The sequence below is a fragment of the Aspergillus tubingensis genome, assembly GCF_013340325.1.
Source record: "Aspergillus tubingensis WU-2223L DNA, scaffold_11, whole genome shotgun sequence".
In the NCBI taxonomy this organism is placed as follows: domain Eukaryota; kingdom Fungi; phylum Ascomycota; class Eurotiomycetes; order Eurotiales; family Aspergillaceae; genus Aspergillus; species Aspergillus tubingensis.
Window position 1 is genome coordinate 417,429 of NW_023336285.1, and position 26,401 is coordinate 443,829.

At 49.7% G+C, this 26,401-nt stretch overlaps 11 protein-coding genes across 11 annotated transcripts; 4 read left to right on the top strand and 7 right to left on the bottom strand.

Moving 5' to 3' along the window:
- Positions 1 to 13: 13 nt before the first annotated feature.
- AtWU_09471 (lipase family protein) lies at positions 14 to 1,056 on the top strand (the record flags this gene model as incomplete). The annotated part of the gene is made up of 4 exons (XM_035504577.1): positions 14 to 95; positions 148 to 313; positions 359 to 695; positions 748 to 1,056. The coding sequence occupies 4 exons, from the start codon at positions 14 to 16 to the stop codon at positions 1,054 to 1,056; spliced, it is 894 nt and encodes a 297-aa protein (XP_035360470.1).
- A 529-nt stretch (positions 1,057 to 1,585) lies between these two features.
- Positions 1,586 to 2,732, top strand: AtWU_09472 (DUF3431 domain-containing protein; the record flags this gene model as incomplete). Its single annotated transcript, XM_035504578.1, has 3 exons — positions 1,586 to 1,977; positions 2,029 to 2,471; positions 2,524 to 2,732. 3 exons carry the CDS (start codon positions 1,586 to 1,588, stop codon positions 2,730 to 2,732), a joined length of 1,044 nt encoding a protein of 347 aa, XP_035360471.1.
- An 826-nt stretch (positions 2,733 to 3,558) lies between these two features.
- Positions 3,559 to 4,938, bottom strand: AtWU_09473 (uncharacterized protein; the record flags this gene model as incomplete). The annotated part of the gene is made up of 5 exons (XM_035504579.1): positions 3,559 to 4,051; positions 4,108 to 4,250; positions 4,305 to 4,529; positions 4,587 to 4,691; positions 4,759 to 4,938. The coding sequence occupies 5 exons, from the start codon at positions 4,936 to 4,938 to the stop codon at positions 3,559 to 3,561; spliced, it is 1,146 nt and encodes a 381-aa protein (XP_035360472.1).
- Positions 4,939 to 6,247: 1,309 nt separating this feature from the next.
- Positions 6,248 to 8,161, bottom strand: AtWU_09474 (amino acid transporter; the record flags this gene model as incomplete). Its single annotated transcript, XM_035504580.1, has 7 exons — positions 6,248 to 6,682; positions 6,744 to 7,069; positions 7,121 to 7,522; positions 7,579 to 7,661; positions 7,714 to 7,827; positions 7,879 to 7,949; positions 8,000 to 8,161. 7 exons carry the CDS (start codon positions 8,159 to 8,161, stop codon positions 6,248 to 6,250), a joined length of 1,593 nt encoding a protein of 530 aa, XP_035360473.1.
- A 1,039-nt stretch (positions 8,162 to 9,200) lies between these two features.
- Positions 9,201 to 9,635, top strand: AtWU_09475 (uncharacterized protein; the record flags this gene model as incomplete). The annotated part of the gene is made up of 2 exons (XM_035504581.1): positions 9,201 to 9,295; positions 9,416 to 9,635. 2 exons carry the CDS (start codon positions 9,201 to 9,203, stop codon positions 9,633 to 9,635), a joined length of 315 nt encoding a protein of 104 aa, XP_035360474.1.
- A 196-nt stretch (positions 9,636 to 9,831) lies between these two features.
- On the bottom strand, positions 9,832 to 11,763 carry AtWU_09476 (putative transporter; the record flags this gene model as incomplete). Its single annotated transcript, XM_035504582.1, has 6 exons — positions 9,832 to 9,856; positions 9,913 to 9,996; positions 10,052 to 10,170; positions 10,220 to 11,063; positions 11,118 to 11,446; positions 11,497 to 11,763. 6 exons carry the CDS (start codon positions 11,761 to 11,763, stop codon positions 9,832 to 9,834), a joined length of 1,668 nt encoding a protein of 555 aa, XP_035360475.1.
- Positions 11,764 to 13,343: 1,580 nt separating this feature from the next.
- AtWU_09477 (TauD/TfdA dioxygenase family protein) lies at positions 13,344 to 14,749 on the top strand (the record flags this gene model as incomplete). Its single annotated transcript, XM_035504583.1, has 6 exons — positions 13,344 to 13,549; positions 13,598 to 13,803; positions 13,856 to 14,310; positions 14,364 to 14,400; positions 14,450 to 14,583; positions 14,636 to 14,749. The coding sequence occupies 6 exons, from the start codon at positions 13,344 to 13,346 to the stop codon at positions 14,747 to 14,749; spliced, it is 1,152 nt and encodes a 383-aa protein (XP_035360476.1).
- Positions 14,750 to 15,803: 1,054 nt separating this feature from the next.
- On the bottom strand, positions 15,804 to 17,647 carry AtWU_09478 (HECT-type E3 ubiquitin transferase; the record flags this gene model as incomplete). Its single annotated transcript, XM_035504584.1, has 3 exons — positions 15,804 to 16,100; positions 16,161 to 16,463; positions 16,946 to 17,647. The coding sequence occupies 3 exons, from the start codon at positions 17,645 to 17,647 to the stop codon at positions 15,804 to 15,806; spliced, it is 1,302 nt and encodes a 433-aa protein (XP_035360477.1).
- A 271-nt stretch (positions 17,648 to 17,918) lies between these two features.
- Positions 17,919 to 20,798, bottom strand: AtWU_09479 (uncharacterized protein; the record flags this gene model as incomplete). The annotated part of the gene is made up of 1 exon (XM_035504585.1): positions 17,919 to 20,798. One exon carries the CDS (start codon positions 20,796 to 20,798, stop codon positions 17,919 to 17,921), a length of 2,880 nt encoding a protein of 959 aa, XP_035360478.1.
- Positions 20,799 to 21,790: 992 nt separating this feature from the next.
- On the bottom strand, positions 21,791 to 23,170 carry AtWU_09480 (questin oxidase family protein; the record flags this gene model as incomplete). Its single annotated transcript, XM_035504586.1, has 4 exons — positions 21,791 to 22,545; positions 22,603 to 22,730; positions 22,783 to 22,928; positions 22,976 to 23,170. 4 exons carry the CDS (start codon positions 23,168 to 23,170, stop codon positions 21,791 to 21,793), a joined length of 1,224 nt encoding a protein of 407 aa, XP_035360479.1.
- A 548-nt stretch (positions 23,171 to 23,718) lies between these two features.
- On the bottom strand, positions 23,719 to 26,349 carry AtWU_09481 (GABA permease GabA; the record flags this gene model as incomplete). The annotated part of the gene is made up of 18 exons (XM_035504587.1): positions 23,719 to 23,894; positions 23,947 to 24,025; positions 24,082 to 24,229; positions 24,286 to 24,492; positions 24,540 to 24,741; positions 24,790 to 24,814; positions 24,864 to 24,896; positions 24,947 to 24,975; positions 25,026 to 25,060; positions 25,111 to 25,189; positions 25,240 to 25,354; positions 25,406 to 25,477; positions 25,525 to 25,589; positions 25,707 to 25,735; positions 25,787 to 25,859; positions 25,977 to 26,046; positions 26,147 to 26,180; positions 26,267 to 26,349. 18 exons carry the CDS (start codon positions 26,347 to 26,349, stop codon positions 23,719 to 23,721), a joined length of 1,554 nt encoding a protein of 517 aa, XP_035360480.1.
- Positions 26,350 to 26,401: the final 52 nt, after the last annotated feature.

Consider the following 26,401-nt stretch of genomic DNA (forward strand, 5'->3'; position numbering starts at 1 on the left):
TATATACTGCAAGATGTTCTCTGGACGGTTTGGAGTGCTTTTGACGGCGCTTGCTGCGCTGGGTGCTGCCGCGCCGGCACCGCTTGATGTGCGGAGTAGGTGTGCCCGATGTGAGATGGCTGGATGGCACTGATGAAGGGTGAATAGGTGTCTCGACTTCCACGTTGGATGAGTTGCAATTGTTCGCGCAATGGTCTGCCGCAGCTTATTGCTCGAATAATATCGACTCGGACGACTCCAATTTGACATGCACGGCCAACGCCTGTCCATCAGTCGAGGAGGCAAGTACCAAGATGCTGCTGGAGTTCGACCTGTATGTCACTCAGATCGCAGACATAGAGCACAGCTAATTGAACAGGACGAACGACTTTGGAGGCACTGCCGGTTTCCTAGCCGCGGACAACACCAACAAGCGGCTCGTGGTCGCCTTTCGGGGAAGCAGCACGATTGAGAATTGGGTCGCTAATCTTGACTTCATCCTGGAAGATAACGACGACCTCTGTACCGGCTGCAAGGTCCATACCGGTTTCTGGAAGGCGTGGGAGTCCGCTGCCGACGAACTGACGAGCAAGATCAAGTCCGCGATGAGCACGTATTCGGGCTATACCCTATACTTCACCGGGCACAGTTTGGGCGGCGCATTGGCTACGCTGGGAGCGACAGTTTTGCGAAATGACGGGTACAGCGTTCAGCTGGTGAGTTCTTCACAAAGGTGATGGAGCGATAAACGGTTCTGACAATCAATAGTACACCTATGGATGTCCTCGAATCGGAAACTATGCGCTGGCCGAGCATATCACCAGTCAGGGATCTGGGGCCAACTTCCGTGTTACACACTTGAACGACATCGTCCCCCGAGTGCCACCCATGGACTTTGGATTCAGTCAGCCAAGTCCGGAATACTGGATCACCAGTGGCACTGGAGCCAGTGTCACGGCGTCGGATATTGAAGTCATCGAGGGAATCAATTCAACGGCGGGAAATGCAGGCGAAGCAACGGTGAGCGTTTTGGCTCACTTGTGGTACTTTTTCGCGATTTCAGAGTGCCTGCTATAGCTGGACCAGCTGTCAAATTAGTGACGAGAGAAGTGTACATAGTAATTAGTATATTATCAGAGCAACCAAGTGGTGGTGTGGTGAAAGAGAAACAGAGTGAGATCTTATTACGTAGCAGATAAGCACGTGTGGAGGCGCTGTTCCTCCACTTCCAGTTGCGGCCATCAATCATCTTTCTTCTCCTTACATTCGTCCACCACATCTCCCATCCTGCCAGCTGTCGCATCCCCGGGTTTCAACAACGATCGCCTCCGGGGCCTCCGTGGTTCTCCTATATTATTCCATCCGACGGCCGACGTTTCACCCTACACAAAATCTCCCCGAGTCGGTCAACTCGTTCGAACCGCCGCCCGCATCGACCTCACCGACCCCCGACCGTCTGCGATCGTCCATCCGTGCAGCCATGTTCCCTGCCCCGTCACGCTGATTTGACGCTCAATTGACTTCCGTGATATACATACATACATCCAGCAGCATATGATTATAGTCCCCCCGCCTCGTGCCAGTCCCGCCGCCGCCATTGCCAGCCATGCTATTCTTCCGCGGCGGAGTTAACAGTCCGCGCCGGCGCAACCAAGAAAAAGCAATCTTCTGCACCATTCTCATCATCTACGCTCTGTACTTCCTCTTCTTCGCTGGGAGCTCCGATCCGAAACGCTCAGAGACGTCTGCTGAGGATGCGGTGAAGGGAGGCCCGCATCGGGACTCGCGGTCGGGGAAGGCTTCCCCGTCCGCCTCGGCTTCGCGACAGCCTCAGACCTTGGACAAGGACATGGTGGTGGCTAGTATGAAGGGAGACGATGTCTCATGGCTGTACACATACTTTCCTGAGTGGCATAAAAGCATCTACGTGGCGGACGACAAGAAAGCGCCGTTGACGGTGGCTTTGAATAAGGGGAGGGAATCGATGGTGTATCTGACGTGAGTCTCCGTGTCTTGGCCGGTTCTGGGCGCACCAACTCACTGCTGCAGATATATAATTGATAATTACGACAATCTTCCCGACTCGATTCTTTTCATCCATTCCCAACGATACCAATGGCACAACGATGACCCCTACTACGATGGTGTGCCCGTTCTTCGCAACTTCCAGGTCCCATATCTCCAAAAACAAGGCTACGTGAATCTGCGCTGCGCCTGGGTCCTGGGCTGTCCGGCGGAGATTCATCCCCTCAGTGATACGCATCGCAACGACGTCCACGCAGGAGAGTACTTTAAGACAGGATTTATGGAACTGTTCCCCGGGGCGGAGGTCCCTGAAGAAGTGGGGGTTTCATGTTGCGCGCAATTCGCCGTCACACGCTGGAAGATCCGCGAGCGGCCGAAGAGTGACTATGTGCGGTACCGCAAATGGTTGGCTGAGACGACGTTACCCGATGATCTCAGTGGACGGATCATGGAATACTCATGGCACAGTATGTTCCAATTCTTATTATAGCGCTAAGCAAAACTGACCAACTTGTACAGTGATCTTCGGCAAGGGCCCCGTCTACTGTCCCACGGCAGAAGAATGCTACTGCAAGGTATTCGGACTATGCAATTTAGATTGTCCGACGGAGGGAGACTGCGCTGGCCGCTATGTTCTCCCGCCATACTCTTCTCTTCCCAAGGGATGGCCCTATATCGGCTGGAAGGGTCAGAAGCAGGACCCTAGCAAGGGACTCCCGGAGGCTTGATCTATACCTATCGTCTCACAAGTCAGATGAGATGTTCGAGTATAAGATGTTGCGACTCGGGGTATACACTGCTCACTGAGATCAAAACCGGGACTCACTACAAGCATGATGAATGCTGTAATAGGATCAGAGCGGCAGCACATCTGGCAAAACAGGTGGAGCATCAACGTCGCGTATCTCTCTCTCCCAGTGGAACCAGATCTCAACTCTCCCACCGCTGCCAGACACAGTTTGGTACTCCCAAAACAGGCATATGGCATATAACTAACCTACTATGTATTGGCATCTTTGATGAGCGAACGCTGTCACTGAAAAAAAACTACCGATGTATTATAACAACACTATTTCCATTCCATGTGAAGTAATAACTACCTGCCAAAAATATACTACTCCATCTCTCAGATCTCAGATTACATCTTACCATTACTACCTTCAAAAAGGAACAAGTAGCCATGCACTCTGCCTACTTCGGATAGGCCCAGAATTGCGCCTCAGGATGGCTATTTATTGCCTCAGGCACCATAATGATTAGCTTAATGCCTCAGGCCCTCATCCTCCAGGCTACACCCACCTACCTTGGAAGTTCAACAGTAACAGATGCATACTCTAACAAGACATATAAGACATAACATCAGACGAACCGAATGTCAACGTCAGCAATCGTGTTATCTAAATACACACTATTACTTATCATTACCATTACTTTTCTTCCAATAGTATCTGAGCAGTATTCAGGCAAGACCTAGGAGAAGCTGACCAGAATCGAATGTACGTCTACGACTTAGGACCACCACTCTAACAAAAGAAAAGAACTTTTAACTAATTACTACCTCGGCTCACGAGTAACAGTGACCTCGACATTCTTCTTGATGATCATCTTCGTACTCTCCGAACTAGCCACGCTATCCCCATCCGTTCGACTACTACCATCGTACGCAGTAGCGTTGAAACTGCCGGCGGATTGTTCCGGCACAAACGTCGGCTGCGAGTGTCGTGAGTTGTTCAAGCCGTGACCGGCCTCCTCCTGGTTATCCATCGACTGCAGAACATAGCTATGTGATTGTTTCGACACATCCCGGGCGTAATTTCCTGACTTGGATCTAGCGCTGCTGGTGCCGAGGGTGACTTCGCCTGCGTTTCCGTAGGTGACGCTGATGGCGCGCATGAAGGGGGCGAGACAGAAGGAGGTGCATACGATGAGGGAGTAGTTCATGCCCATTTGGGTCCAGACGTAGCTGTCGATGATGTCTAGGGTTGGGTTCGTGGAGTAGGCATAGTTCTTGAGATGGTATAGATGTAGAGAGGTGAATATAATGAGACTATTGTAGATATCGGGTTAGGTGTGTGATGTTTGTGGGTAGTGGGGACTGCGTACGGTAAACGAACGGCGAAAGAAGAGAGGACGATGACTTTTCGGGATGTTGGCATTTGCAGGCTTTTGACGAGAAGGATCGAGAATAGGAAGAGCATGAGCTCAATGATGCTGTCCATCGCACCGATGTATTCCCATTTTTGGAACTGGTGAGGTGCGGTTAGTGTAATTGCAAGGATATGGAGCGAGAGGATTCATACTAATCCAGTGCAGTGGTCAATGGGTCTTGCCCAGGGTTTGTTCAATTCGCAGTTCACAAGGATGATCAGGACTGAAGAGAGAACCCAACAGATACTTAACCCCAGTATCGCGGAAAGAATAAAATGGTGAATGCGCTGGGGAGTCAACCGCGAGAGCATGCCAAGCACACAGCACTTGGACAGAAAGACGGTGATCAAGAACAAAGTATCTGTAGCAGCTGTTGTCTGCATGGCCATAATTCCTGATTAATTTGTGCCCCTGTTTAGATTCTGACAACGTACCCGCTGAACGTTCACCACCTGATCCGAAGAAAGAAGTCTTATAGATGTCCCGAATCCTTTGGCAGAGTTTGACATGACGAGTGAGGTCTGAATTATGGCAAAAGCCTATCCATAACGCAGTGGTTAGTATCAATTTCATAAAGGTATCACAGGAGACAACGTTGGAACTTACCGTAGCAACAAACAATAGATAATCATCACGGCCAAACCCCGGGCTCAGTATTGTTCTGACATACACACGGATAGCTAAGCAGATCAATGTCATTATCAGGGCCAAAGTCCCAACAACAATGACAATGCCGGCATGGTGACTCTCGTTAATGACCACAAGGGGCTTCCCAGATGCTGTCATGACCGGGAGCCACCCAGAGGCTCAGCAAGCGACCGTGAGTCACTTATCGTCCAGTGCCTTTTGGGAAATCAAGAGATCAGGTCAAGATCCCCTAATGCAGGGCCTCCAAAATATAAATACCGGTAGATAAACTGGCCTGTATGCAGGCTTTAGGTATGTTCCGAAACGAACGCCATATTGCCATCTCTTCCGGCTCAAGACTATGGTGGCCTGGTCAGATAGGTTATCAGAATCTGACTCCAATGTGCGAGTCATTGAGACCTATCATTGGCCAAAGTGATAGTACAAAAGGCTCAGCTAGAGCGCCTGGAAGGATTTATGGTCCAGCCTCATATAATGGCCAGTTGAGAGAAACGAACGATGCTTGTTCATTACGGCTGATGTTCGGAATCCAAAGTCCCCGTAGCGTTGCGAGTAGCCAAACCCAACCCTGTACAAATAAAAGTTAATAACGGAGAAGGAAGCACTTGCAGGGATCATAGTACCCCTAGAGTTTAGTATGATTGTAACACGCAATCATGTCGCATCCGTCTCGAACCGTGGCAGACTAGCTAACCCTTAGCTTGACTAGACTGCCACTATCCGTGCTAGTGTTTATACCGAGTATTCTTTCGAAGAAGCTGAACATGATTTTATTATAATCAGTGCAACTGAAAGGTGGTGGCCTCGCGGATATGACAGCTCAAAGATCACTAACAAGCTTGCTGCCTGGCTTCATAAACGTAGTGCTCATTGGCGTGATACCAAACAGGAGCGGGCATCCTTCCGGATCCACAAGGAACGCTCCGGGGAATGTGTCCGCAGCGGCGTTCCCGTTGATCGTCGGGGGACTTGCCCGGATCAGTTAGGGTTCGTGAGAGAAGCGCTGGTAAGCTCCCGGTGCTGTTCCGGTGGGCCGCGGCGGGATCATCTGGCGAACAAGATCCGGCCGGGCCGTCGCCGACATATATGAAATAGAGATTAGGATCCAGAAGTAATCAAAACCTGTCATTTGAGATTCGTAGTATTACCAGCGGTTGAATCAAACCATACGGTAGAAAGAAAACTTTTCGATTTCAATCCCACTGTGGGCAGAAGTCAGGAAGGAATAGCATCCTGGTCATCCTCCATACTAATCGCCAATAAACATAGTTCGGGCTCCATTACGCCGGCGAAGAATGCGCAGGCACTTGCGACACTGATGCAGGCGATAGGCCGGTGGGGTAGAGACCGCGAACGTCGACCTGTTACTGCGCCAGCATCATCAAAACGGAAAGAGGTGGCGTGTTCATGCAGCAGCAATAACGACTCCAACCAACGAACGGCCAAATCAGATTTCGCGCTTGACCAGGGCCACGGGCGGCACATAAGTTTTCCGCCCGTACAACGCATAGTAGATGATGGAAAAAATCAACATGCCACCATACATGAGTGAGCTCCAGTTCATGTTCTCGGGATCCACAGTCGAGTAAAGGGGGAACATAACGAAAACGAACTCCGGGATGAGGAAAGCCAGGGCCCCGAGGTTTACCCAAAGTCCCCATCGGCCCAGTGACCACCGATGTGGGGGTAATGGTTCCCCACGAATTCTTTTCCATGCGACACACGAAACAGTGACGATGTAGGAATTCAACAATGCTCCGACAGTGAGGGTGATCAAGGCATCCAGGGCGACAGTCGAGCCGATGTTGATGAGTGATAGCAGCATCGTAAGCACGAGGGACACCAGAACAGCGTTGAGGGGGATGTTCCAGTTTGGATTGACCTGTTGCCCATCAGTACTTAGTATATTAAAGCTGAAACTAACAAGAAGTGGGAATTCTTACATGACCGAAAAAGCTAGCCAGTGGGACGCCCCCATCACGGGCGAATGACCAAAGTTGACGGGACGCAGTAGCAACCTCCGTAATAACACTGGCAATAAGCGACATGGTCACAATTGCAGTCATTGCGTTTGTAGCTGCGTAGCTCTTGGTGGCGTTGAAGAAAACCTGAATGAAAGGGTAACCAGTAGCGGAGTCTAGAACCTCATTCACGTCACCCAACGTGAAACACAAAGTGACCATAACGACAAAGGCTAAGACCCCGTTCAAGGAGCACGCCGCCATGATAGCTTTGGGAAGGGTCGTGGAAGCGTCTCGAACTTCCTCGGCTGTGTACTGTATTAGCATGTCTGAATGATCGAGCCAGAGCCTTTACTTACACATGTGGACAGTACAGTCATAGCCAATCATGGCAGTAATAGCAGTGATTAGACCAACCATCGTTGCGGTACCATTGCTATTCCAATCACCACCGTTTGTAAACTGGGTGAAAACTGATTTTGCGTCCTTGATGGGTGCCAGAACCCAGAGGGGTATAATCACAATGAAGAATCCGGCAACGTGGAGGATCAAGATGAAGGCTTCAACGAGAGGGAGCTTCTTGGCGAGGAAGGTGTTAAAGAGGACAGAGAAAAGGGTGATGGCGATTGTAATGAGGGTACCGTGCCACCGCTCAGAGACATAATCTGGGTAGTTAAGGATAACCAGTCCTTGGATGATGGTACCTGCTAGGAAAGCAATTGACACAATTGCGCATTCCCAGCCCGTGGCACAGAGCCATCCTAGATGCGACCGGGCTTGTTAGGCTCAGCCATCCTCAGCGGGTAGCTATACATACCAGTGATATAACTCAAGAACTTCTGGTACTTCCTCGGTGCAAACTCTGATACCCAGTGATACTGGCCACCAGCAGTGGGTGCCCTATGAAACGATCAGCTGGTGTACAGTTTCATGATGAAGTGCGTGCACTCACATGGAAGCCATCTCCGCCAAACTGGCGAACAGAAGCAACACGCCAACCGAAACCACGACAAATCCCCAGATGAAGCCAGCAGTGCCACCATCAACCAGAGGCGAGCTCATCATGCTGTCCCAGTATTAACATCATGTACAAGCCCCGGGAAAAAAATTGACTTACGTCAACATGACCTCCCATGAAGCAATCAGAGTACACCCAAAGGCAACGATTGAAATGAACCGGAAATTTCTCTGAGAACACCGTTAGAAAACGCTTTCCCCTGAGTAGACAGATAGCGAACCCTGAGAACTTGTTCCTTTCCCAAAGCCTGCATATCCCTTTGGTCGGCCATAGTGCCGATATACTTTTGAGCGACATGGCCTTTGGCAAGCCCTTCATCAGCGAATACAGTGGAAATATTATTCCCACCCTTGGTGGTTGTGAGTTCAACATTTTCCGGCATTTTTTCGATTTCCTCTGTCTCTCCTTTGGGGGTTGGATCTTGCAAAGAATTGGCACGGATTTCAAGACGAGGGACGAGTAGCTATATTTCAATCTAATCACTCGAGGCCCTGCATCATGCATCCGGATTAGCCAACCCACCATTTCCTGACGAGTTCCCAGAAGGGAAACTCTGCCCTTCATCTCAGTCATCGACAGGGGGTAGGGGTGGCCTAGAAGCCATCGATGCGGGTGAGAAGCTTCAGTAGCCAGATACAGCTGGCTCCAATTCGCCTTGGGTTGGCTGCGATAAGAGGAGCTTCATCAAATCCTGGGTGTTCCACTATCAAGCTTGACCCACCTGGCGTTCTGGAGCTAAGGCGTTGGCGTAGGCTAAGTGGACTAGCGTTAATCTAACGCCCTCGGGGGAGAACCGCGCCATACCATCCCGTGTCGCTTGCAGTAGTATTTCGTCCGGTTATTGACTTTTCTCCGACTGTTTCAGCCTTAGTAAGGCATTTGTGTAAGAAGCCATGTCTCGTGAGGTTAGGTTTGTCCCTTGGAAGGCTTTAAAGACCTATTGGTGCCCAGTCGTTGCTTTATTGACGGTGTATGTTGTTGTCAGTCGCTTCTCGGGCGCCTGCCACTATAAATTAACGAGGGACTCTCGTATAGTGTAACAGAGAAACTGGGTCTTCTTTTCTTTCAGCAAAAGTAAAATCTTTGATGATGTTGGAGCAAAGAGAATGCCTTAGCATTGACACATTCAATGGCGCAGTTGGCCATTGCTATGTTGGTCAATGCCTCTAGAACGCATAGTGGCAGTCGTGAATCTACTCAGTAGTATGTCCAGCCAAGCAAGCACCATCGACAAATAGAATCAAACAAGATACTCCCTCCACGTGACCATCAACAAGCATCTCACCTGCCATGAATTACTAATCTTATCGACGTCATCGCTGTATTCCCCGCATCACCAACACTTCTATACAGCTTCCAGAATATCTATCTCCCTCAACATTATCCTCCTATAACCGGGTTGTGCTAGTTAAAGAAGCACAATGGCGGAAACATACCCCATTGGTACACGCAAAGAATGCGAACGTCTAGTCAAGGACTGGGGCTTCAAGCATGTCTTTACTTGGGCAGACGGAAGGTGAGTAGATAGAAACCATGGTTGTTGTACTATGTACCTCTTGGTGCGTTGATCTATATCATCATTTTGTGCATAGGAGTTACCATAATTCATCTACTCGTGGAGCTAATACTGTCCTAGCAATGCTCATTATCCACCACACTCACACGGTGGTGTCACAACGCATCTAATACGCCAAGGGAGTTTGACAATCACCTACCCGGACGACAATGCTAAGCTGCATAATGGGGAGGTAAAAAAAGAGACATTCGGTGTTGGTGCACGACTGGATGTTCCGGCGGGCAAGTTGCATGAGGTGTGGATTGGAGACAGTGGATGCGAGTATGTCATTGGAGAATAGGCACGAGTGGACATGAATTACGGCTTGTTTCTTACGGTTTATGATCACTTGAGCGAAGTGTTGTATTATGAATTTGCTCTATCGTCTAATCTATAGACTTCAGGGTATCCCGCGGGGCGTCCACCAATTTTCCATATATGCAGTTGGTCATCTATGTTTTAGTTGTATAATATAATCAATCATTAATCATGCTCATCTAGTGAGTAAACCGGAAATCGAGTCTGCAAGGCGATCAATTAGACAGATTATCAGGCAACCTTGCCGGAGGAAGACTCACCGCTTGTTTCCAAGATCCTTATTAGCTGCCAGATATTCCTCCCTCTCTTCACTGGACATGGCACTCCAGCGGGCAGCGTTGTACCTAGCAGCACAGTTAGCATTGTAGTCGTTACTATCGGAGAATTGGTGAGCCATACTTGTTGCGCCAGATGTAATAAAATTTGGCCCCAATGAATAAAGCCATGCTGAACACAGAGATGGCAATGAGAACCTTATTACCCACACGGTAGTAAGGCTTGTCTTTGTCTTGATAAATCTGCAAGGGGTTAGTAGTGAGCCATAATGTGGGGTAGTATCTCACGTACCTGACTGGCAATGATACTCGAGGCCTGGACCATCATGTTATATACCGCGCTCGCAACAGTGCGTGTGCGGACCGAGCCCGCGTTTCTAGATGTCATGGCCACAATGATTGCGTGTACATAAGGGGCTCCAATCAAGAGAGCATTGATGATCCACCGTGCCCATCCACTGGCTCCATCTGGCAGGACTTCGAGCGCGATGAGCAAGACCAAACACCAGAATTCAGAGACGACACCGAGAAGTAGACGCTGGTTGAAGCGTTCTGAGATCCATGTCCAGAACAGTAGGTTGATAATGAAGATGACATATGCGGGGATGGTCAGGAGGTTCGTCTCGAAGGTGCCGAACCCAAGCGACTTCAACTCCAGGGTAATGTAGTTGGTAGCAGGTGTGTTGGGAATCATCCACGTCAGACCAAGCAGGTAGATGGGCCACATGTCGTAGTCGCACAGAGCATGCCAAAGCATCTTCGGTGTGACCGCCTGACGGTTGTGCATGCTTCCCTTGCTGGGATCGTCACGGAGTACACGGTTGACAAGGATCTTCTCCTCGCGCTCGTTGAACCAACCGTCTTTACCGCGGAAACCGCCTTTAGTCTGGGTGGGAGATGCAGGCATCCAGAACGCGGCGATGATTCCGATGATTCCTGTAATAAGACCCTCAAAAGCGAATAGATAGCGCCATCCTCCAGTATAACCGTCAGAGCCGTGGATGTGGAGGAAGCCGAACGCCAGAAAAGCGCCGACGATCGATGTGGCTTCGTAAGAAACCCAGAAGTAACTCAACCGTTGCGGCAGCTCTTTGGACTTGTAGAAGAAGGACAGGAAGAGGATAGTGTCGGCAATGCTAGAAGCTGTTAGAAAACTCATACCCCAAGTAGGACGGTGTAGGAAGACTTACAATCCTCCCTCCAGGAGACCGAGAAGCGCTCTGCAGGCGAAATACCCGGCCTTGTTCTTGAGAAATGCCTGGAATGCTGCGACGAAACTCCAAGCGACCATTTGAATGGGAATCCAGCGGTCCGGACCGACCTTCTTAGACAGCAACTGCGAAGGAAGCTCAGAAAAGAGGAAAGTGAGGTAGAAAATTGTTTGTCCGGTGTTGTAATCGTTCGTGGTCATTCCGAGGTCCCCCAGCATGCTGTCCGAGTTTGCTTGCACAATGTTGCCTCTGTCAAGCTGAAGTGCGAAAAAGGTAACGCATGCGAAAGTACAAACTCGGATGTCAATCTGTTGCCATTAGCTATGTTTCTGAATATAGGCTAGGGGATGGTAGTTACCTTCTTGATTAGTGCCTTTTCTTCCTCTTCCGTCCATTCAAAGTATGGATCCCAGCGATGCGCGCTCTCATACTCGGGAATCGGCTTGTAAAACCTAGGGTCTTCCGTTGTATCGAAGGCGCAGTCAGTCACCTTTGCGACTCTGTGTTCCGAGTCCGTAAGTGAGGATGACGATGCCGATGATGTCGAGACATCAGGGTTCTTCTTGGTGTCCTCATTTACGGAGGCCGTGTCCGCGGGGACTTCCTTGACACCGTCTGTGGTCATCTCGCCTGTATAGCAAGGTGGTGAGAGGCAGAATGATAGTGAAGGACCAGCTTCGGGTGGTTGAGTTCAAGAAATAATCAGCGACTCAGGGGACATCGGGCCTTTTTGACGTGTCCATCAGCGATAAACAGGCGTCGAACTTCATCACGCAATTTTTTGTTAAAGTGTCAGCACGATGTGCTAGTTGTTAGCACGAGAGCTGTGGGTAGCTATACGTAGCCAATTGTCGCATGAGTGGGTAAGGTTCAGCAACCTAGAACGTTGAGCGCATCGATGTGCGACATGAAATGGTTGGCGGAATGGGGCCAACGTCAACTACGGCCGAGAAGTGCCTAAAGACTGATATTCCATGATTCAAGGGCCGCAGAATCTGATATGGCTTTACTTGCCGAAGTGCTTGTTAGTGCTGGAGACTTGCCCGATCTTGCGCGAAAGTCCCGGCAGGGGATGAAATCACGCAAGGGGAGCATAACTGACGTTATGAGGAACAAGTAAGGTTAAGCGGACAAGTGCCGGGACTGAGATTAGCGGCTGCTCCAGATCTCCGCAGTTGATGGCAGAGGAGCCAATAATAGTTCAGAGATTGTATCAAGTTCGCCAGAACTGCGATGTCATCATCGCATTGGCTTATGATGATATGCTAGGGGCTTGACATCGCAACATTGTCTTTTCTGCTGATTTGCAAGGATAAGCCGCTTATGGTGGGGGAAACTGATACGAATGGAGTTTTTATCAAGTTTTTATCGTCTCCAAAAGTTCAGGGTGAGCATTCAAAATGTGGTATATGCGGACTTTGATGTGATTCATCGCGACAAGACAACAGTACCAGTAACACCTCACAATTTGCGCAGAAAGCTCACTTGAGCATATTTTCCAGATAAATCTGGCCCAGATTAACATGCAATAAAATCTTGGAGACAAAGCCTTAGGCGGGGTATGAGTCTGGATTGCACGTCGCCTTGCCGGCGAGCTTAGTTAGGGCGAGTTGCGCGAAGCAACAGCACTATCACGCCATGCTTGGCCCGCTTTACTAGCAGCAACCACCTCCTCTTCTCTTCCTCCCATGCACTACATTGACTGCATTAAATGCAGCACGCCCTCGACGCGAAGAGTACAGGAACCTATGTTGGGTTTAAATGGACTTTAATGATTATGTCCGCAGGATATCCAAAAATAGTCAAGGGCATCTCTCCAGTCATTCATAGATCTGGTTGGCTGCAGCCTGGCTCGGTTCGAGTGAAACAATGATTGATAACCACAGCACTGACGTCTTAACTTTCTTGCATTATCATTGCACCATTGACATGCCCGATCGGCGAGTCATGCTGGCTTACACGACCTTCCCGAGGCTCGCGTAACTCCTTGTCCAAGTTCCCAGCATATCCGACTGCTGTATTGCCGTGATACCTGACAGCCGGGAAATGGCGTCAATCCATACCCCGCAGGAATTGCGTGACAAAAGACGGATATTCGGAATGGGGAACAGAATATATATGGATGATGTTCTCGGTGCAGGATGCGTTCTAGATATCACCATAAAAACAGCACAGCTGTCATAGTTGCACCTGCAGACATCCAACATGGCCCCATCTCTGGTTGAAGAAACTCCTCTGTCGCTTCGGGCGGCACCTAAAACTACGCTTAAGACCGATGCTGGTTTCAATAAGGAGAATGTGATTGGCTATGGAGAGGCTTACAAGCTTGAGAACGAGCTAAAGGGAACTGAGAAGCAGCCGCCTGCTTCTTTCCCCAACTATCTTCCTGTCTGGGACAACGAAACAGAAAGGTAACTATACCATCCATAGATCTACTCACATCGCACTGACAACCATAGATACCCTCCCCTCCAGCCCTTTGAGCACTACGACCACGGAAAGGATGCCGACCCGACCTTCCCCGACCTCCTTCCTAAGGACAAAGCCGAAGTGGACGACATCACACCTACCATTGGCACTGAAGTCCGCGGTGTCCAGCTGAGCCAACTGACCAAGGAAGGAAAAGACCAGCTGGCTTTGTACGTAGCTCAGCGGAAGGTTGTTGGTACGATCCCCTTCTCCAAGCCGAGATGACTTCCCATTAACAAACCATACAGCATTCCGCGACCAAGACTTCGCACACCTGCCCATCGAGAAAGCCCTAGAATTCGGCGGCTACTTTGGCAGACACCACATCCACCAGACCTCTGGAGCACCCAAGGGCTTCCCAGAGATCCACCTCGTACACAGAGGTGCCGATGATAGAAGCGGAGCTGAATTCCTGTCCCAACGTACCAACACCATCACCTGGCACTCGGACGTGACCTTCGAGAAGCAGCCTCCTGGCACAACCTTCCTGTACATCCTGGACGGACCCTCAAGCGGTGGAGACACTCTGTTCGCCGACATGGCCCAGGCATACAGACGCCTATCGCCTGAGTTCCGTAAGAGACTTCACGGGCTGAAGGCAGTTCACTCTGGCATTGAGCAGGTCAACAACAGTCTGAACAAGGGGGGTATTGCTCGACGGGATCCGATTACTTCTGAGCACCCGATTGTCAGGACTCACCCGGTATGCACAACCCCGAAACTGTTCCAAATATCTATTCTAAGAGTATCATCCAGGTGACCGGAGAAAAAGCCCTCTTCGTGAATCCCCAATGTAAGTTCATAATTATCTCACTCCTACCCTATGATATTAACAAGAACAGTCACCCGCTACATCGTCGGCTACAAGAAGGAAGAGTCCGACTACCTTCTCAGATTCCTCTACGACCACATTGCTCTCTCCCAGGATCTTCAGACGCGAGTGAGATGGCGTCCTGGAACTGTGGTCGTTTGGGACGTAAGTCTACCCTCCCCACCTACTCGACAAGAACCAATTCTAACGAGTATAGAACCGCGTTGTTACCCACTCTGCCCTCTTCGACTGGGAAGACGGCCAGAGACGACACCATGCGAGAATCACTCCGCAGGCAGAAGCGCCATATGAGACGCCGTTTGAGGGTTAGCCGCACTGCCTCGACAGTTTCTACTAATGAAGTGCACGATGGCAGCGGGACTGGCCTAGATATGATTTACAGTACAGAGCAGAAATTAAGCAGATTATTATCAACTGTGTGCACCCGTCCAGGACATTTCTACTAGTAAAATGTATAGCAGCGCTTGGTAACACCACAAGCACAAGAAGTTTGAACCCAGCAGTGCACACATCCCCTTTCACTGCTCTCACCACCCTGCAACACGAACCTCATCACGAATCAACACCCAATTCACCTCCCCAACCCCTCATATCTCCCAAAGAAAGAAGCAGACTTCGTAGACCCTTCTCCCCTTTCCTCGCCCCTAACACCAACCACACCAGTCGCACCAGACGCAGACGTAGACACAGTATCCCCAGGCGGATAAATCCTAATAGCCGGCGCCCTATCAGCCCCAGGCCCCATTCCCGTCCCCGTCCCAGTTCCAGTCCCGTCACCCATACCCATCACATCCTCAACATGCACCGCCTCAGACAGTGCATGCATTTCAGGCCTAAGAACCCTTCCACAATTGTTGTCCACAGTAGACCGGTTATCGTTATTGCGAGCAGTAGTATTTATCGATTGAGTTGAAAGTGACGGCGGAGCATGTTCAAGGTGTTCCCACGTGACGGTGTTGTTTTCGTCAGAGGTGGTGGAGGGGGAACGAGGGTGGGATTGAGGTTGGGGTGTTATTGTGGGCATTGCTTATGATTTTGTCTGAGTGTAGACAGTGAGATTGTAGGATTGTAAAGTGTGGATTGGAGTGGGAGTGTGTATGTATCTATGAACGCAGTATTCGGTCAGTATAATGTACAATCCAAACAGGACCAATCTAGATAGAACAGAGTAGAGTAGACTAATTATCTTACCTGCACGAACGCTATCACCACTCTGGAGTGAGTTCAGAATCTCTCTCAACTCTTACTATTCCTGTAGGAACCAATGTAAGTGTTCCCTCCATTCACTACTTCACTACCCCCAACCCGAACAGGAAGGAGCAAACACCCCCCTCCACCTCCTCCATCGAAAGACCTACTACTTACTACCTCCTCTCAAACCTCCACAACAACCCAACCCTCCACTCCCTAAACACCCTCGCCGAGGCCGGTAACATGCCATTCCTCTCCTCCAACACGCCCACCAACTCCCTATACGCTTCCTCCCCAGGAAGTCTCACCTCCTCAATAGCCAACGACTGACTTCCCTTCCCCGCCTCGGGATGCAACACCTCCTCAACATTATCAATATGCTGGTAGAATACCTTCATGGCGAGTTGTGCCGCCGTGCTGTGCGATGCGCTGGTCGTGGAGTATCGGAGGGAGGGGTTGAAGGGCCATATCTATATCTTTTATATTAGCTTTTGTGGATTTGAGGGTAATGGGTATGGGGTTAGGCTTACGAGAAGTCCGTCTGTAGCTCCGCAGTGGATGATGAATCGGCGGTAGCTTTCGCGTTCGATGAGTTCGAGGAGTTGTGCGGTGAGGATTGTTTCCGGGGCGTGGGATTCCCATGTAGATGTCTCTTCGGAGGGTGGGGATGAGGATGAGGATGAAGGGTTCGGGGAGTGGTTGGCCGATAGGCTGGTTTTGAAGAGTCGGTAGCCGTTGGCGATGGGGTCGGGGAGGCCGAGTTGGGTGGTGCAGGTTGTGCAGGTTAGGATTTTTGGTTCTGGCTGGGTTGGTGCTGAGTCTCTGGGAGGGACCTATGAGGAGGGCATTAGCCTGTGGAAGATGTAGATAGGCTGGCAATATATGTATAACACGCTTGATTATCTACATGTATTATCTTGAGCCTACGCTAACTGGTATAGACGATAGATGTACCTCTGCATAATCGCGTCGACTCCATCACTTTGGACCAAGACAACGGAGAAACAGCGAGGCGCAGTCATGATCACAGCACCAGAGCACCCAAGCTACACTGACCCATGCTGAGACGACCACAGGATGAAATCCATCTGCGAGAGAGGATATCTATCCCACAGCGCCCCAGCACCAGCCACTGCACTCGTTCATGCCGGGCCATACAGACCGACCAAGACTCTGTAGTTATAGGGCAATTGTATCGAAGGCCTCATCATTGACTGAAAAGGTCTCCTTCTTGTTGCCCATATCCCACCCTCTATTATAAAGCCATGCTCCCAAACAATGCAACCCAGAAACACATGAACGTAAAACTCCTTACCTTTGATTCCTCAACACCGAGACAATCCACACCCTTCACCAAAAAGCTCGTAACATCCACCAACACCGTCCCCTCGACCGCAACAAGCTGATTACCAGCCCCATACCCCTTCACCACCGCATTAGGATCTTCTCCATCTTTATTCCGCTCCTCCTCCGGCGGATCCGGTTTATGACAATGCCAGAAATCCATCATCTCAGCCCAATTCCCACTGGGAAGGTCTTTCCATACTTTCCCCTCATTAAGTATGGGGTTATGGCACTTGACGCACCGCAGGCGTGTATGCGCGGACATGTCCGTCGCTGTCCAGGGAATGAACCCGTCATTTAGTGTGCTTTCGTCCTTGTGTAGGGACGTGTCATTATCGTCTACTTGCATGCGGAAGGAGTATTCACTTTCACTTTCGCTTTGTGTGGAGGGCGGCTGCTGTTGGAGGATGCGTCGGGAGGATTCGCTGACGCGCGCAGGGAGTTTGATTGTTTCTGAGGTTGAGGAGGGGTCATCTTGATTGGTATCGGAGGAGGTTGTTACGGTGACTGCGCGTCGCGAGTCTGAGAGGTTGATTTGCAGGTCAGAGCGGGGAGTGTTTGGGGGGACGGAAATGTAGAGGGTTAGTTGGCGGATGTTGGGGAGGAGTTCGGCGTGTAGGTGGAGGGATGGAGTTTGGTTAGGTTGTGGTTCATCTTGTAGTAATTGTGACATTGTAGTTTGTGTCCCTGTTACTGTATTTAGTAATAAGTTAGTCTGGCGAGCACTACTTTTCTCTGTGTAGGATATTGTGCTTTTCGAGAACAAATGGATGGAAGACAAAGAGGACCGCGGAGGTGGAGATGCAAAGGAGACAAACTGAACGCGCGCTCACGTGAGTGTTTGTCTATATACATGCCTTAGGCAAAAGGTTAACTATATGTGTAACACCAACACCCTCCTCTTCATGCTATCAACCACTTTCTCTATATCTCAGCCCAGTAGGTCATCCGTTAACTGATGACTTTCGTCGTGAACGGAAAGGGCTCAATTCCCGAAGAAATGATCGAACCACGTGGAGTTTCCCCGTCTCCTTAGGCTTCGCATGCTGCTTCCTACTACCTTTCTGATTCCCACTATGAAATTTCCCATTTCTCTCATTTAGCTGTCTATCTTCAATCACCCTTTGTAGGCAGGCGTATTGCGCCGGAGAGAACAGTTCCTGCAGCACCATGACCGCCGTCCACTGATTTGAACACTGAGTGTCGGGATCAGCCCCATATTCTAAGAGCATCAGGACAGCTGAGTAGTGATTGTTGATATCATCCTTAGACATTAAACCATCTTCTTCGCACTGTTTCAAACGCATTAGATAGCTTTCCCAGGGGGAGCTGGCTGCTGGGCTATTAGGGTTAGCGCCTTTTCGTAGAAGTAGCTGGAGCATCGCGGTATCCGGGGCACTAAGGCTATCGGGCTCATGATCCTGTGCGGGAAATAGTGCTGCCTCCAGAAGGAACTCAGAATACTTCAGGAGCTGATATGGGTTCTCCTTTAGTTTATGCTCAGTATAGCGAGCAAGGCCTGCTTGGACCGACTGGCTGAGTATTGTTAGTTCTCCGTTCAACGGCTTTAGATGTCCCAGAGGCCCGGGACGTGAGAGGACAGTATAGTCATTGTCCGTGTTATGGGTCCGATCCTTTTCTCGATCCCGATCCCGATCCTCAATATGGACCTGGAGAGCTGTTGCCAAATCGTTTAGCAGCGCGAATTGGGAGTATTCGCAGTCTGTATCGCCTTCCAATCTCGCTATGTGACGGAAGAGGATTTTAAAGATCTTCGCAACAGAGGCCGAATGAAACGGTTCTATACCGTTGCGTATAGATACCTTGATCAAAGCTGAAATGGCTTTGCAGATGTCGAGATCAAGGTTAAAATCATGTGGCAGCCATGTACGGAGCAAATCTTGCATCCCCGGCGTCCAGAGGAAGTCTCGCACGGTTCTGTGAAGGAAATCTACGTGGAAGCCGAAGAGAGACATGGGCGATTTCAATTCGATAATTTTGTTTTCTGTGGGATATGGTACCTCGAGGAGCCCTTTGCAGTACGCGTTCAGTCGAGTCCGCGTGAGCTCCATCTGTGCGCTTACCATCTCCAGGTTCAGCGGTTTGACCTCTAGATTAAGCGCATAGTCAGGGACGTCTTGGTCCAGAAACCAGTAGCACATCAGAGGGAGAATCTCATCGGCTTCCAGAGTGACAGCGAGGGCCCGAGCCATTTGCGGGCGGTACCGTTCCTCGACAGTCATCAGGGCTTTCTGGAAGTACTCATCCAGACTCTGGGGGAATTCGAGTAATCGTTCTTGTAGATGGGAGACTGTGTCAGCGTTGGTGAGGCCATCCAGAAGCGAGTTCACCACCAGAAATACCCAGAGGAAGACACCCTGAGCTGCGTCGACAACTGATTTCACAAAATTGGGGCAGTTATCGTCAGATGTTTGGAGCTCTCGGAATCGTTCATGTTTCCCAAGTCTATCTTCAACGTATATACGGATATCTTCCCGCGTTAAGTCGTGAATGTACAGTTTCCACTGGTTGTGTTTACCAAAACTGGATTCGAATTCGTTCCATGGACGACTGGAAACACAAGCTTTGATGTTGGGTGAGGATTCCAAATATTCGACTAGCTGAATAATGTCTGCCGGTCGGCCCTCATACTCGTCTAGCCCGTCTATGAAGAAGCAGAATCGGATTTTGTAGGTTGCTAGGGCTGTGGTGACCTTGTCAAATGCTTCGAGCAGCTCTGGGCTGCTGAAGGGTGTCTCGGCTAAGCCCGTAACGCTGGAAATTGACTGGTTCCACTGGTCGGGAAAAGCGACTCGTATCAATTCTGGACATTGACGTAAAATCTGGTAGAGAATTGACCGGAGTAGGCCGGTCTGTGACTTTTGCAGGGTGTTTTTGGCAGCGCTCCAGAAGTAAAAACTTGCTAGGACAAGTTTGTTGCCTCCAGACCATGTGCTAAGGTGTTCTTGAGTTTGCTCATGTCTTGCCAGGAATTTCATGAGGGTCGATTTTCCAGAGCCCGGCTTCCCCGAAATCCAATATAGCCCGTTATCATGTCGGAGCCAATCCACGAAGTTCACAGGTGGGAGTGTGCTATCCAGTTCCGTGTCTTGCTCGAAGACCCAGGCAAATGTTCTTGCATGTTCTTTCGAAATAGCTTGATACCGATAGTCGATCAGCCGGAAGACAAGGCTGTTCAGCAGGAGCTGCTCAGTTGAGTACGCTTTCCCTTTCTGTGCGCCAGCGTACAACGCCGACCAGGCTCGCGTCTTCTGGCCCTCCTGCCGGACATCACTGATGATGTCGTGTATGGCGGATGTGATCTGATTTCTCAGCGTTTCCAGCTCCTTGGTCCGATTCATATCCAGGCGCTCATTCTCGTCAATAAGACGTTCTAGCTTATAGTCGATCTCTCGCTGTTGGTGAGTAATCAAACGATTGTAAAGCTGTGCTTGAATTTGGTTCAATCTCTGCTGGAGATCATCAATATCGCTCTGCTTCCATACCGATTTGAGCGCTTGGTGGATGCTAGCCCATCCACGCCGGTCGCTCTTGACCTTCACCGAGTTGAGAAGCGCGATAAGCTCATCAGATACACTGATACACTGTGAACTCAGGCTCTTGAGTATCTCATCCTCCTTCGTGGATTGCGTTTCCTCAGCCAATCGACGAATATTTGTGGCGAGATCTTCTAGCTCTAGGTTTTCCGCCGTAGCCCCTGAAGCGGACCGATAGAGTTCCTCGCATCGTGAAATCACCTGGGTTGTAAAATCGACGAAGGAGATGATATTGCTTGCTAGGCCTACTGCAGTGAGCGGATCCATCGTCCGTATTCAAAACGACATTGACGATGTCTGGAGGGGAACATATCTCCGCAAGAAATGATTTTTCAAGTTGCAATCCCATCGATTCACAAACAGTAGAATAATGCTCTCTTCTGTCATTCTCAGCCGCGTTTGCAGCTAGCGTCCCATTTGACCAGCTGCTTTCTGTTGGCGCATAGATCATTGATTGGGCACTCATGCATCAGCTGACGCTGTTCTATTGGCGCTCCAGTCAAGGCAGCGGATCGGCCAACTGCACGGAAGAAGGCTGGGGCTAAGCTCTTGCTGGGGAAGGCATCGACTTACGTTGCCCGGCGCGTGCGCCACAGGTACTGCTATAGCTCCTCAAGTAAACTAGACATTTTTTCCCCAAGCCTTATCGCCCCCGTGGGTGGCCACTGGAAATTTTTAAAACAGCAGACAAAGCCGTCCGGAATAAAAAGGACGGCAAAATAGGAGACTTACCATAGATAAAGAATGATGGTATACGCTTGCGCAATCCTTCTGGCCATACCTGTTTGTAGGAGGGATCACGCCCCTTTAGTACTGTTCACCGTATGCATCACCCTGAGGATGATTGTAGCCCATCGGGTTGGGTGCTAGAGTAGGAGTACAAAAGGGTGCGAAGAAGATGGGATGCAAAGTCAACTTTTCCAATTCAATAACTGTCGGGTAGCTACTCCTGCTTACTGGTATGCTTAAGACGGCACTCGTTGTATGTTTGCGCAGTTCCTTCCTAATATAACAATTTCATTTTATTATCAACTAACACATACTGATTTCTATCCTTCAGTATTATTCTGATACTCAATGAGCAGATAGAGGCAGTTATGTTAATCGAATCCAATTAGTCGATACAAGAACAGAGAAAAGAATTCCCATTACTCTGCACAAGCCTATTAAGTATCACTTTTCAAGTACATAAAAAGAGCAGAGATATCAAGTACACCACCAACAAACCGCTCTCCGTATCCCACACCCATCAATCAAACTCAAACAAACCCACCCCAGCCATTAAACTCCTCACCGAACCTCACCGCCGCCTTGAGATAAAACTCATCCGCATCGCCCCACGTAGCCGCACACTCCTTATAAGCGCGCAGGGCCTTCACATAATGCGCATCAGTGGAATGCTCACTCTTCACAGCCCTCTTAGCAGTCCAGCTCCAATCACGACCACCAAGATCATACTTGCGAATCCGGTCGAGGTCGATCTTCGGACGCAGCTGAGCAATGTAAACGCACAGCGTCATGAGCCACCACTGTCTGACCAGGGAGAGCTGGAACTGGGGAGGGATGAGGGGGAGTAAGACGCGGACAGCGTGGCTGGTAGTGAGGATGTGGACGAAGAAAAAGTCGTATTGCTCGCTGGTGCGGTCCGAGTGCGTGCCGGTCAGGATAGCGACGGCGACTTCCTGGCTCTCGCGGAACTGGGCGATAGGGTCTTGGATTTTCCAGGCGTTCCAGTGGTTGAGCAGGGCGGCTTCGCGGTCGCGGAAGACAATGTCCATGTTGTTGCCGCCGGGGGTGCCGAAGAGGCCATTGAATTGTTTGTCGAGATGGACTTTGTCGAGGATGTCGAAGAGGGAGGTTGACTGGTAGGAGGATTCGGCTTGGGCGTAGGATGGATCATCCAGGTATTTGTGAATCGCACTGTAGCAGGTTGATGTCAGGGCTAGGGCTTCCATGGCTACTTCGCGGCTGGCGAATTCGAAGGCGTATGCTAGGTGGATTAGGGGGTGGCCGACTGCGGTAGATGGTTAGTGAGGTGTTTTGAGTGGGGTGCTTTTCTTGCACAACGTACGATCAGCGATGATAGAGTTGAAGATGGGCTCTTTTCCGGAGAAAAGGTACTCGTTGACTACTTGCTTCCAGTCGTATGACTGGCGGACGAGTTCATCTTCAAAGAAGTCCACAAAGGCACGTTGATACCTATTGAACGCATATTAGCGAGTGGTCGTCAGGTTTGTAGAATGAGCCCTACTCTCTGCAACCCAGAAAATCTCTCCAATCAAAGTCACTAATTTCCCCAGGAGCATCAGTCCAAGGTTCCAGGTGCTTGGACTCTGCCTCATATACACGGTGCAAGTCATCCGCATCAGCACCTTGCATGAACGATGAGCTCAGAATCTGTGCATGTTAGCAGCATCCAAACCAATAAATAGCAGTCTACTTACGTGCGGAGCATGATTATGAAACTTTCGATCATTGTACAATATAGCATGGTTGGCATGGTTCAATTTCAGCAGATGTTTCAGGGCGCGCGCGGGCTTTTCATGGGCCGTATCAATTTCCTGAGTCTTCACAGGAGGCAGCGCGAATAACACGCGGTCCCCGAATATTCTGCTGATCTGGGGTAGAAAGGAAAACATGTTTACTCCAGTTGAGAGGGAAACAGAGACTAAAGACAGCTTAATCGCTATCTAGCACGGTAAACCCGATCTGTTGACGAGCCGTTGGAGCGGCTGGTCTTGGCGTTGAGATCGGGCAGTTTTCGAAGGCGCCGAGAGACACTCGAAGAATCACTCACTCGACAAGTAGATGCACGCTTCAGACCGTGAAGATCGGCAGAGTAGCAGCCTTATCGGTCTTATCAAGTTCAGATCTACCCTGATAATCGCGTGTAGAGAAGCACGAGGCGTGCACGAGGTCAACAAAGAGCAAGTGAGCCGAAGTGTGGGGAAAAAGAGGAGCGGTTATCTGGAGTTGTTGGGATCGGCCCATCTCCCGCCTCTGGATATGACGCAATTCATGCTGCATTCACCGGAGATGGCTGCCACCAGTGGTTCGAGTGAATGACTATTCAGGCTAAACTCTATGCTCCAAGACGCCGTGTGTTATATACAAAAAAGGTTTCCAAAAATGCCTGAGCACCTGTGCTCGGGCCCATGTTCATCCATTTCGCCAATTTGCGACCTGCTTATTTCTCATGGAAGTTGGTAGGCACCACGACTTCATCGGTGCCTTCACCGGGGGCTACCTGGCCACTGATGATATCTACATCCATCCGGGGTCCAGTGAAGTTCTTACGTCCGTCAACAAACCATTGGAAGATCGACACCACCATAACGATGCCAAACACGGCTACACAGTAGTCTAGAGTGGACGCGTTAGAAACTTGGTCAAGTGGATACCAGGACGAACTTACTCATGTTGCTTCCAGTCACAGGGTAGTCAGGGGGGAAGAGGAAGAGCACGGTCGTGAGAGAGACGTAAGCTAGCGAGATCTATCCAGGAAACATGTCAGTATTTCACGGATTAATAGTTTCCCAGTCAGACGTACCAGGTTTGCAATCCAGCCCACGACGTTAGGCAAAACAAAGGACCTTTCCGGTAGCATCTTCCGACCGCGAATGCAGTTCACTGCAATAGGGATGCCGTACGCCACATCAAGCATGACAACCGAAGCCGACACAATAGCGTTGAACGCACTGTTGAGAGGTTAACGTACCGCAATATGTATTTTTACTTTTTGCAGTTTACATACCTAGACGAGCCCAGGAAAATGCACCCAAAAATAATGACCAGAATGTTGGTAAGGTACAGTGCATTCAGAGGAACCTCCAGCTTGGTGTGCACCTTGCTGAAGAAAGGAGAAGCGGGGAGACCGCCATCTCTTGCAAAGGCGTAGATCATACGACTGCTGGTGGTCATGATCGTGATAGCAGCGAAGAGAACACACACGAGAGGGAAGCTTGAATATGTCAGTAAATGCGGGCCGACATCTTAGGAACAACTTACACGAGAAGGCAGATGGCGCCGGCGTTGTTGCTCGTCGCATTCACGAAAATCTGCAGCAAAGGCGTGGCCGCGGAGTTGATATCTTCGTAGATGTTTCCAGCCACAAAGAGGAGAACAATCAAGAAGATTGTGCCAGTAAAGGTTCCAATACCGACGCAACCGATCATGATCTTGGGCCCTACCACCGAGGGGTTTGGAATTTCTATGAATGTTCAGTATGTGATAACGCCAGTAATGTCGGCAGATTTACCTTCGATCATGTGTGCGACACCGTCCTGATTAGAAATTAGTACAGTGTTGTGCAATAGAGAGCAGAAGACTTACAAAGCCTGTGAGACCCAGTCCACCTTGAAGGAGCTACATGGTATGAGTAACAAACTTCATAGAATTTAGGTAGCAAAACATACTCCGAGCAGCCAAGCAAGTCCATCGGGCCCTAAAAGCTGTTAGCCTTGACCGATCAATAAGGGGTGTAGTCTGCCATACATCCTGTTTCGTTGATGAATTCTCCAAAAACGAACCTATTTGATCAGCATAACGTATAGAAGCAATTAGCCGATGTATTACTTACTCTCCGGAGTTGTAGTTAGGCGATGCACATGCTAAGAGAGTGATGCAGATTATAGTGAAGCCGGTAAGGGACCAGATAACTAGACATGTCAGCTCAAGATCATATGTCCAGGCAGATAAATTCACTTACAGGCACCCTTAGTAACCAAGGGAAGAAGCGAGCCCATAAAGGCATTGATGAGGAATGCAATAATGTTATAGGCGATGTAGATCAGGAACTGGTGCCAGCGCTGCGAAACATACGACTATTGAGTTGTGAGTAACTGTCGAGGTCAAAATGATAGAAAGGGACTTACAGGATGCATCAACGAGATAACACCCAAAATCAGTTCACTTCCAAGAAGACCTCCAGTTGCGGTCAGGGCAACCTGTAAGAATTAGCAGCTGTACGTATAAAAGGGGGTTGTATACATACCCAGCCAGTCACGTTCGCCCAACCCGTAATCCACGAAAGAAGGGGCATCCATCTCTCCCAGGAAACTTTCATCTACTGTCAGCAAGGAGCGGCAAGCAACAGGTATCGTAAAACATACTAACTGTAGAGGAAGAATAGTTAGCACTGTAACAGTCATGGAGTATAAAATATGTATCACTCACCTGCAACCCAGTGATATTGTCCACCAGCACTTAACCACAATTAGTCTCAGACACCAAGAAGCACAGCCAGAAGCACCTACGTAGGATAGGCAGACAAGAACTCGGCCAGCGAAGCCGACATGCAAAGGTTACAGATACCAGCCGTGATCAACCCTAGTAAAGACACAAATTAGCCAAGAAACCTCACCCACCACCAACACAATCAGAGCATGAAATATCCCCGCCATGCAGACAAGAACTAGGGATAAACCTTTAGCACCAATAACTTACCCCAGATGACACTAACGCAGCCACCAGACGGCAGACTGAGGGATAAACTGGCCGATAAAGCGGTCCATGACTGCGCGCAGACTTAATTAGCTATCAACTTCCTGGTGTGGTCTAGTACCAGAGACGGTCTCTTATCGAAGTCGAGCGGAGGCGATGATTTGCCGACGTACATTCAGAATAGCAAACGCTAAACCCAACATTGACCTGCATCAACCACGACCATCCATCAGTATTGGTCCACGTGAGAGGTAGATCAGCAGCATCAGGGCATGGGTGGGAAGGTGACATACAGCATAGAGAAATTGCGGTTCAGTTCGGCCTTGTGGCCCATGGCCGCCAACTGGGCGTCATCATCTCCCCGGAAGTCTTTCATAGTGGGAGAGGTGTATCAATTGCCCGAGTATGTGTAACCTGTGAATTGTACG